The sequence below is a fragment of the Tachypleus tridentatus genome, chromosome 6, assembly GCF_004210375.1.
Source record: "Tachypleus tridentatus isolate NWPU-2018 chromosome 6, ASM421037v1, whole genome shotgun sequence".
Lineage (NCBI taxonomy): Eukaryota > Metazoa > Arthropoda > Merostomata > Xiphosura > Limulidae > Tachypleus > Tachypleus tridentatus.
The window spans coordinates 152,430,803-152,442,154 of record NC_134830.1 but is presented as its reverse complement, the minus strand read 5'-3'; the positions used below and the strand labels follow the sequence as shown (position 1 = coordinate 152,442,154).

Genomic DNA, 11,352 nt, shown 5'->3' with positions numbered 1-11,352 from the left:
TTTAAACCATTAAAACTACTACAGTCATTTTCCTTTAACATGATAATACGATAGTTAACAGTGCTAAAATAACAATTTTCATGACATGTTAACATCGATATTAGGCACAAACCTACACAAAAGATTAACTGTGCTCTGCCCACCACGGGTATCGAAACCGGGTTTTCTGAGATGCAAGTCGGCAGACATGCAGCTGTGTCACTGGGTAGGTCCATACCACAGTATTGGAGACCTGAAACCTCCAACCCAGATTATCACACGGCACACAGTTATTTTATGCGTTAAAAAAAATATATATATATATATATATATATATATATATACACACACGCAGTATATATACATCGAAACACAATTTAGTGTGTTAAACCTAAACCATATCTTACGTATTGGAAGTCATGTTATACTACTGAGGCATGGCCGTTCTAAATTTTGAACTACTGACCAGACAGACGGAAGACAACCAGTCAAGCAACACCTGTCGCCATAATAGCTTTACCCAGCTCTCTGAACCAGAGACTGACTCCCACTTCTATAACGCGCACACAGCTGAAAGGACAAAATGCGTTTAACGACATCTCAGTGTTGTTAATTCTCGTGTCCACCTGTATTACAGACCAACTTACTTAACGTATTTCTGTTCATTAGAAACATACGCTTGCTAAGAGTAGACAATTTTTGCGCGAACTTATACACCGAAATGTATGCTTTCAGAAACAGAATTGAGTATGCTGTTCATTTATGTTGGGAAAAACTCGCTTCTGTTCAAGTCACATGAACCTTTTTTTTATTATTTTACACGGATAAGAAAGGCACAATTCAGTCTTGTTACAGTTATTAAAGAAAACACAAAACCCAGGATCTGTTCATTGTTATTCACTTTTAAACTTATGAAAATATTGGTACTATTAGCATAGCAGATGGATAAAGGATTAGATCTTTTAAAATGACCATATTTTTCAATATTACTAGGCGTAAGGGTGAAAATACTACTAAAAACAAGGGTATCAACCAGCAAATCTGTAATCATTACAGGATGAAAATATTGATAAAAAATAAGTCTACTAACCAGTACAACAGTGTACTGTGATCATTACAGAATGAAAATATTGTTAAAAATAAGTCACTAACCAGTACAACAGTGTACTGTGATCATTACAGAATGAAAATATTGTTAAAAATAAGTCTACTAACCAGTACAACAGTGTACTGTGATCATTACAGAATGAAAATATTGTTAAAAATGGGATCAACAGGTAACTTTCAGAGAATGTCCTGAATTGTTGGATCAGGTACATGTGAAGACATGCTAGGATACAAACACGGAGCTAAACTTTGTTAAACCTGTTTCACATATTTTCACTGATTTACAGTTGCAACGTATAAATAATATTTGATCAGGGTGATATCTTTGTTCGTAGGATGTATTTTAACTATTTTCCAAAGCGTTTTGCCCAAAGAAAACATGTACACATCTTCTTGTCTTAAAGGTATCTGTCATTTTCATCTGTCTAAAGAAAATGTATCCATATTCATCATTCTCAGAGCCTTTAGCTTTAGAAGTATCTGTTGTTGTCAATGTTCAAAGAACAAGCCAATATTCTTGTCCAGAGCTTTTGATCTTAAGGTATCTCTGTCATCTTCCCAAAGTACATCTCTCAACATTTTTCTTGCTTATATAGAGGTCTATGCCTGGAAGTTTGTGTCATACATCCACAAAGTAAAGCCCACATTGTTTATGGCAAAAGCATTTTGCCCTTAAGACATGGTGCAATGTATCAGAATTCCAGTTAATTGAATAAATAAACAAAAGAGCATAAATGGATTTTACACATCATAAAAAAATCCCTTTTATGTTAGTGTATGAAAATCTCACATTTTTACTTTTAACAACTTTCAACTCAGTACTGTTTCAAGTCAATCCCTGAGTAATTTGTTAAAAACAAAAATGAAATGGACAGGAACTGCCCAGTCAGAGTAACACCCATAAATAAAAGTAAGTTGAGTGCACTAGTTCTCCAAAACTTTCTCTTCAAGTGTCATTTCAAACTAGACAGGTGTTCTCTATTTCAAGAGGTGTTATTTGTCCTGACATCCTGAAGCATAAATATACCTTATTTTCAAGAGGTGTTTAGCACAATAAATTTGTGAATTCAATATCCTAATTAGCACAAGCTGCTGTTCATCCAGATTTTGTGAAACCATTCACAGCACCTTGAACATTCTTTCGTGAAACATCCAAACACTCCTGCTTAACTCCTTCAGTGACAACAGATCTATTATTAGTTGTTGTAATTAATGAGTATAGAGATAAAAGACACACCTGAGGGTATTAAAATGTGTGTGTAGAGGGGGTTCTTATAACAAAGCCACATTGAGCTATCTGCTCAGTCCACCGAGGGAAATCAAGCCCCTAATTTTAGCATTGTAAATCCATAGACTTACAGCTGTACCAGAGAAGGAAAGGTATTTAAATGTTATTCAGAGTCAACAACCATTGGGTGAAATTGTTGGGTACACATAATCTTGGATCAACAGGATAAACTTCAACTTGTCTAGAATCAAAACAACTCTTTGACAAAGGTTTGTTATGAATACCACTGAAGTAAGCATGAAGAGAAAAGATCTTTATAGAATTCAGCAACAAATGTTCACTAAAGATCTGTTTATTGCTAACCACAAAGCTACACAATGAGTTATCCATGCTCTATCTACCATGGATATCGAAATCTGGCTTTAAGCATTATATGCCTTTAAACTTACTACTAGGCCACTAGGAATAGGGGTTACACATGTATCAAAGAAGAAAACTGTACATTCTAACAACGGATGTTGAGGTTTCTTCTTGCAGTTATTTGTCTTGGTGAGGGATAATCTTGAGGGACTAAACATTTTGTGTTTTCTTATATTCCTATGACTAAAATCTTAAGAAATGATAATCAATGTGACTCCAAATACATTCTACAAACACAAGTTTAGAATTTATTCAGAATCACACTAATTTAAAGTCAAAAATGACAATTGTAACTCTACACAAGTCACTAAACAGGCCTCTTTTAGAATACTGTGTACAGTTTTAGTCTATCTAATAGAGGATATTGACTCATTAGAAAGAGTTAAGAATAGAATTATGATTTCAGAGATGGAAAAGCTATCTTACAGGGATATGATAAGTTCTTTTAATTTTCTGGGAAAAGAAGGCTTTGGGGTCATTTTATTGAACTTTTCAAGTCTATTCAAAGGATAAACAGGATAAAAACCTCCAATTTGTTTCTGCTATATTCTGGAGATGAGGAGACACAAGTTTAGGATTTGGTTGAGCTCCAGTTGAAAGCCGTATTTTTTTTTTTAACAAGGTGAATGACCAGCTTACGTAAAGAATTCCTGTCAGTGGCAGCGGTCACCAGCGTTTATTATGATTTTAAAAGTCAAATTAACAATTCTGTCCAAAATAAAGGATGGATGTTTCAGGGTCTAGTTCTTAAATGTCACTCGGTAGAGACAGCCTTAGTTTTTCATTGTCCAAATGCCATATTAACCTGACTAAGAAGGTTTAATATTCCAAATCAATACACTAGAAAACTACTGATTAAACAACACCCTTGTCATGAAAGTTATACCATGTCCCTATATGGACTACTCCATCTCTAAGAACCATTCAGTCTAGATAGCTTAGCAAAGAAACATGTAATTCCTTAATGTTTTAAATCTAAATGTCATACATATAGTTAGGCCTCATCAGCCTAAAGTTAACAGTGTGGTTGATATAAATTAACCTTGTCTTAAAACTACAACCAAAGATCAGTTCTTAAAGTTTCATCTTCAGTCAGTATGAAGCTCCATGACCAAACTTACACTCTAAACACAAAAATTTAATTAATCCAAAATTCACAGAAAAAGTAATTTTCAAAACTACTTTGTTCTAAGACTGCTACATCTAATTTTGAAGTCATACAAAATCCAGCACAAACAAAGAGATGTTACATCTGAATCATTTTTTTTTCATAACCAGATCTAAGACCACATTTAAAAAAGTATCATAGAAAACCATAGTTTAAGTCAATTATATTATAGCATTAACATTAAAAAACACACCAGGCATTCTGGCACTATATTACCTTTTAATAATAATTACCATTAAATAAATAAAATAAATTAGCTTTGATAAAAAAACACAATCGCAATTACATTGTTTGCTGTTATTTAGTATTTTGCTTTTCAACTATTGCAAAGTTAAAGTAATATCTATTATCTTTCTTGACAGTTCAAACTTATACTAAATCTAGCCTTGATATTATTTCATCACCACCCTGAGTGAGACTAAAACGGAAACTGAATAAAACAAAATGTATTCGAAAAATACAACTTTTAAATCTCCAACTTAGAACTTGTAATTACAAATATTATCGTATTTGAAAGTTCTAGTTTTACCTTCCAGCCATTTCCTGCATCTCTGTAGTATGGAAAGTTTAAACATATCCATGCATAAATCTCACTCAGAGTCATCTTTTCTTAGGTGAACTATTTATGGCAAATGATATCAAGTTGGCATAACTGTAGGGCGGTTTCCCAATTTTTGGCTCGAATCTTTGGTTGTTGATGAAACCGAACAATTCTGATTCCCACTGCAACATGACGTTTCATTTTTATGTTCACAAGTTTGTTCCCCATTCATTGTTCCTTGAACATTTAACCTTGGTAACCAATCCATGGATGTAAGACTTCTATTCAATTCTGACGTCATTTTACAAGTCACTAATTACGGCAAAATTAATTCGAAAGCAATGTTTCTCAGTTTATTTAAAATGGTAAACACAACGACTTTGTGTCTCACGAAACTCATATTGTACCACGTCAAAACTTTTAAATAAGATTTCAAGGAAGTCAGAATATACTTCGCATGTCATCGAATAACATGGTTAAAAATATGACAACGCTTGCCACCACTCTTTTAGTTTCTGCCACCTATCGGTAAAGCTATCATTTCTTTTGCAGGTGGCGTCTCACGTTAATATAAACTTATTCTTTTTTTTTTTTACTATGTATATTTGCAGAAATTGTCTTAATTTTCTATTAATCGTAAAATTAATCTGTTGCTTGCATCATAAGATAAGATTTCATTTGTATATAACAAAACAGTAAATGAAAGACTGATGGTTATAAAAATCACTTTAAACAATATAAATAATATACGTTTTCAAAAGCCTTTAACACTTCTACATTTTATCATTCGGTAACGAAGCTGTATGTCATACTTCAAAAATCTGCCACTAGTTACAGTTCACGTTTGATGCACAGAAAGTTTCAGTATTTCTTCGAAAACAATCTCTATAAATAAAAACAGTCAGTGAACCTTTATCGCTACTTCCACTCTCGTACCTTGTATCATTTATAAATCATGTTGTCCATTATATGTTTCACTTCGTAAGTAAATTATCGACTTTCATAAACTCATAATATCTAAAAAATCTTACTCTTGAAATTATTATTCAATCAGCTATAGACATTATCGATAACAGGGTGAATTTTAGTTTCGCTTGAAGCGAATGGCTTGCTCTGATCGAATCTATAAATTTCCTGGTTCGCTCCAGTTAGTAAGTTATGATATCAAAAGAACATCTTAGTAAGTAGTAACAAAAGATAAATCTGAAATGATATTTTTTTACACACTACTGATTTCAAGACGTAATTAGCTTGTTTTTACAAGTTTTATAAGTTTGTATTGCAGTATTTGTAAAATTCATAATGTATTATAAATATATCTTATCATTCATATGTACAGAGCAACTTGGAAACAGCTTTCGACATTTTTAAATATTAATACTATTCCTTAGAGTAACACTCTAATAGCACAGAACATAAATCTCATATCACATCGAAAACCTGTTCTCTTTTCTGATGAAAAAAAGATACAAAAATTATAGAAAAAATAAAGAGTTCGAATCCCTTTTGTGTTTGGAGATAAAATACACCTCACGTCCACGTAAGAAAGAATATCGCGGATTTTTATCCATTACAGCTCTTACACCTTTCCTTTTTACCTTGTTACGATAAACTATCGTTTCTACCGTCACCGGCGCAGACCGAAATCTTAATGTACAACTGTACATGTGTACAGGCAGACTTGCGTATTGCTATCAGCAACAAAGTGTCACGCTTTGAAAAACTCATAAGAAATAAACAGGAACAAAAGAGTCTTTAAATTTAAATTGGCTAATGAACATTTGAACATTTCAAATTTAAAGAAATTTCATTTCATGCATGGATGAAAATTTATTTTTTCGTAGGCCATGTAGGATTTATGCAACTTTAGTTTGTTGTAATTTTTTTTCCAGATTTTCGTTTTTGTTTATATATCATTAAAAACTAATTATAAAAATTTGTTTTCGCCACCTTCACCTTTATTCTTAAATAAATAATTACTGTGAGGGGTGCGAGAACATATTAAAATGTTTAGGGGTGCGGGGCATAAAAAAGGTTGGAAACCACTGAACTAAACTATAACAGCTATTTGTAACTACAATAAATTTCTTAAAGATTCACAAGACATTTTTCTGAAAAACATGTTAGTCACGTTTCTGTACTTAAGGCTTAACGGTAAGCCTTGCGAATCTGTCGTCACTGATGGGTGCAAAATGTGAACTGCAAAGTCAACACAAAAATCTGTTGCGTAATTACACTAATTTTGCCCAAACTATTCTTTAGTAAACACATAATGTTGTAAGTTATTTAGCTCAGATTCTGAGAACTGAGAGGCTTTGATTAAAGTTCAGGAAATGGATATTTATAGATGAAACGTTAATTAATCTTTTAATATAATGGTACTTACAACGTAGCATTTTCAGATAAATTGTCTATGTTTTATATTATTATTATTATTATTATTATTATTGTTATTATTCAATGAACCTTTTTACTTTTCGCTACCAGGTAGTTCAGCGTTATGTCTGGGGACTTATAAGCTAATAATTGGGGTTCGATCCTTGTGATGGGCAAAACACAGACAGTCTTTGCAAAACAGTGTACAAAAACAAACAACAAAAACTATTCAGCCCCTAGTGGCTCAGCGATAAATTAGAAGGATTCTATACCCGAGATGGACAGAACATATAATAATCATGTAAGTGTGTAATAAATAACTAAAATTCTTTACTTTTTATTATAGATTTAAAATGTTATAACTTTATAATTTTGAAATTTACATTAACGTTTATTTTCAAGATCTTTATAATTGTAGATTATTATATCTGTATTACTCATTAAAGTTTTCGTAAATTTTATTTAGGTAGAACGTTTACTTATTGGACTGTTACTGCATAAAATGTATTGATTCATTTTAAAACCATGAAATTTTGGTGAGAGTATTCCTTAGTACAACTCATAATCTTTTCACAACAGAAAATAAAACCAATATAGTAAAGACAAACACTTCCTATTTATGTCACTAAAATGTCAATGTAAAAACCAACAGTGAACTACTGTAGTTTTATGGATTTATTCGAATATCTTTTTCTGTAGCACAGAAAACAAACGTCCTGCAAAAAAAATATTTCTTGTAGTAGTAAAGAGGATATTTTAAATGTTATCCACTATAAATGTAATAATATGATTTTTTTTTAGTTATTGCCTATTTGTTTAAACGTATTCTCATAAAACCAAATAAGAGAGAGAAATAAACAGCCTTATTCTGATCTGAATATTGAAAATGCAAAATTTGAAAGTCAAAAACTCATAACAAAGTTTCAGAATAAAATTGTTTAAGACTCAAACGCTTTAATCAATATATTATATTAACAGAGTTTGCTTCGTTCAAATGCTGCCTACACAATGAGTAATTTGAGCTGGGCTAATCATAGTAACCGAACCCCAAACTTTAGCGTTAAAAGCCTTGGAACTTACCTCCCGGAGACTATTATCATAATATTTATTAATAATGTAACGGGCCCCCGTTGTCCAAAGATTACTGAAGTTTGATTCGTATCCTTGGAACTTACCTCCCGGAGACTATTATCATAATATTTATTAATAATGTAACGGGCCCCCGTTGTCCAAAGATTACTGAAGTTTGATTCGTATCCTTGGAACTTACCTCCCGGAGACTATTATCATAATATTTATTAATAATGTAACGGGCCCCGTTGTCCAAAGATTACTGAAGTTTGATTCGTATCCTTGGAACTTACCTCCCGGAGACTATTATCATAATATTTATTAATAATGTAACGGGCCCCCGTTGTCCAAAGATTACTGAAGTTTGATTCGTATCTTTATTAATGGCACTGGTGTAAAAAAACAAAAAAAAAACAATTAAAATGACACCATCACTCTCTGTATTTCAAAGAAAGGGGTGGTCTGCGGAATCCTATAAAAATTAACACTTTATTCTGACGATAGATGGCCATAGTGTAGCTTAACAAGACATGTGACGTAAAAAATTGACGCCAACTTCACATACACTGCAAAGTGTCACCAAAAAGCTGTCATAAAGAAGACAAACTTGCTACACTTGCGAAGTCTCCTATCTTCAGGTCAGAGGAAGAAATAGATATGGGACTCGTGGGCTGATTAACTCCCCAGGGATCAAAGATCCCTGTTCATCCATTGCACTTCGCATAAAAGGCGTTGGATAAAGATTCTGATAATTTACTGGATATGGGTCCTCCATTGGTTAGTTAGGTGGTTTCCGGTTCATCATTCTTTGATAAAGTGTTTCTGGTTCTGACAGTTAAACTGGTTTTATTTCGTATATAAGGCGTTTGGTGACGTACATTTGATGTGGCTTGTCTTACTGGGGCCTCACTGTTTGATTAGCTGGTTCTTCGATAATTAACGAGATGGTTATGGTTTGACTGACAGATGTGGTAACAACATGTTACTTATCTCTAAACATTAGACTCTGCTGAATGAAAGTTTGTTTATATTCTTTTAATTTACTGATTTTCTAAAAACATTCTGAATTAGTCTGCCATATGATTGTACGTCAGATAACAATGCGCATTTTGCAAGGGCGAAATTTTGAGCTTTCATTAATTTCGCATTGTTTTCCCCTCTCCCCACAGGGCTCAAATGTAAGCCTAAGGAATAACAGCGCTAACACTTAGGGTTCGACACCCGCGATGAGAAGAAAACAGATAACCCATTCTATGGTTTCTTGCTTAACAACAAACAAATAGTATTGTCTTTTTGTTGTTTTGCTCTACCATTAAAATGGTTTCCTTGTTTGTCTCCTTACTGTAACAAGGGATTCCATAGCTGTCATTTTTGTACTTGTCGTCTGTCGTGTTTTGTTTATATTAGTGTGGATCTGGTTGTCCATCAGACTTTACGACGGACACCTAAGTTGACTTTCGGCTGCTTTATTTGGCGCTCGTGTTCCGTATGTAAGGAAGACAAGTGATTGTAGCAGGTGTTTCTTGTTTTGTCGGATTGTGCGTGTCTTTCGAGCTATTTCTTAGAAAGTGTAACCATATCAACGTTGAGGCTAGATTTCGCCTTTGTTTCACCTCGAATACGCTGACAAAAAAAACTGATTACAGAATACCTTTTGTAAAGTATGGCGTATTTGTTGCTATTTGTTTTCTTTTATCTTCATATTTTATCTGGTATATGTATTAAACCCATCTATGTTAGTTTCCTTCTTAAATATATTACCAATCTAATACATGAACTTCAACGACCAAATAGGTTTTGTTTTTGTTTTTTAAGAGGACATGCCAATACATTAATGTTTTCAATAATTAGTCTGAGTGTTCAATATCCAAATACTTAAATATTTCTAGTAACGATTTGAATTTTAACTTGTTCAAAAATTATAAGAATCCTTCACAAATCTCAACATCCTTTCATTTGACTCATATTAAACAATTTCCTTTTCCTGTTATGTAACCTCATCATATTTCAGGCCCCGGCATGGCCTGGTGGTTAAGACACTCGAATCCCCGTCAGTGGATTGGCAGTGGGTGGTAATGACTAGCTACCTTACCTCTAGTCTTACACTGCTGAATTAGGGACGGCTAGAGCAGATAGCCCTCGAGTAGCCTTGCGCGAAATTGAAAACCAACCAAATCAATGATATCTCAGTTGTTTAATATGTGGGCTGAAAACAACACTAACAGCAACAATACCAAACTGACCATTTAAGGCAGAATTTCCATATTGGTTTTCTGAGGCTTTCGTTTTAATCATAACTAACACTAATTATAATTGATCATTGTATTTTCATTTAAGGTCTTTACCAACTTTTGTTTTCTTTATAGAAGTTATTACATAATTGGAAGTGGCTCTTGAATAAACAATGGCGCAACCTGTTGGCACATTTATCTTTTATAAACATGAATGAAAAACGATCCCCAGACTGTGTAAAGAAAACACACTGAAGAGTTATTGTTGTTTGTTATTAAGCACAAAGCTACACAGAGGGCTATCTATCTGTGCTCTGCCCACCATGGGTATAGAAACCTGGTTTATAGCAGTATAAGTCAGCAGACATAACGTTGTGCTACTTGGAAGCCATGTTGGAAAATGATGGGCTGACAAATTAATGATTGTATTGAATGACAGTGAAATTAATACTTCGATAACAATATTAAACTTATAGTGTTGAAACAAATTGATAACTTGTATTGATTTGTTTTTCAATACGCGCAAAGCTACACGAGGGCTATCTGCGCTAACCGTTTCTAATTTAGCAGTGTAAGATTAGAGGGAAGGCAGTTAGTCATCACCACCCACCGCCAACTCTTGGGCTACTCTTTTACGAAGAAATAGTGAGACTTACCGTCATATTATAACGTCCCCACAGCTTAAAGAGCGAGTATATTTGGTGCGACGGGGACTCGAACCCGCGACCCTCAAATTACGAGTTAAACACTCTAACCACCTGGCTATGCCAGGGCCCAAACTTATATTGAATCATAGTTACATTAATACTTTAATAAAAATATTAAACAAATATTTAGAAACTTCGACAAAAGATATTTTCTTTTTATATTTGTTAAAATATATAAAGTTAGTTCGTGGTTAAGAGAATGTTCAGAGACGGATTTCTGTCCGGCAATCCGCAGGTTGTAACTAGAATGCTTTAATCACTAGGCAATGCGATTTCTAAAGGGTATATAGCAACCCTCTCTTACGCAAAATATTCATGTGCTCCGGCTGTAAATATAGTATATATCCATGACAGTTATGTTTTGTATTTGATTTGCATTGGAAGGCTAACAAATATGGATCAACTTGGGGCAGTAAGACCATCCAATCGTATCCTAGACACTCGTATTGTAGTTAAGAATCCACAAACAGAAAGGTCCATGCTAAAAATTCATTCACATATGAAGAACAATCTCCGTATGGAAA

General features: G+C 33.4%; 1 protein-coding gene across 1 annotated transcript in view; it reads right to left on the bottom strand.

Moving 5' to 3' along the window:
• LOC143254094 (forkhead box protein J3-like) overlaps nucleotides 1-4,965 on the bottom strand; it is a 70,126-nt gene extending 65,161 nt beyond the window's left edge. The window contains exon 1 of the mRNA XM_076508864.1: nucleotides 4,432-4,965. Within this exon, the coding sequence (XP_076364979.1) occupies nucleotides 4,432-4,506 (75 nt within the window). The 5' untranslated portion in view covers nucleotides 4,507-4,965. The remainder of the gene's footprint in view (nucleotides 1-4,431) is intronic.
• Nucleotides 4,966-11,352: the final 6,387 nt, after the last annotated feature.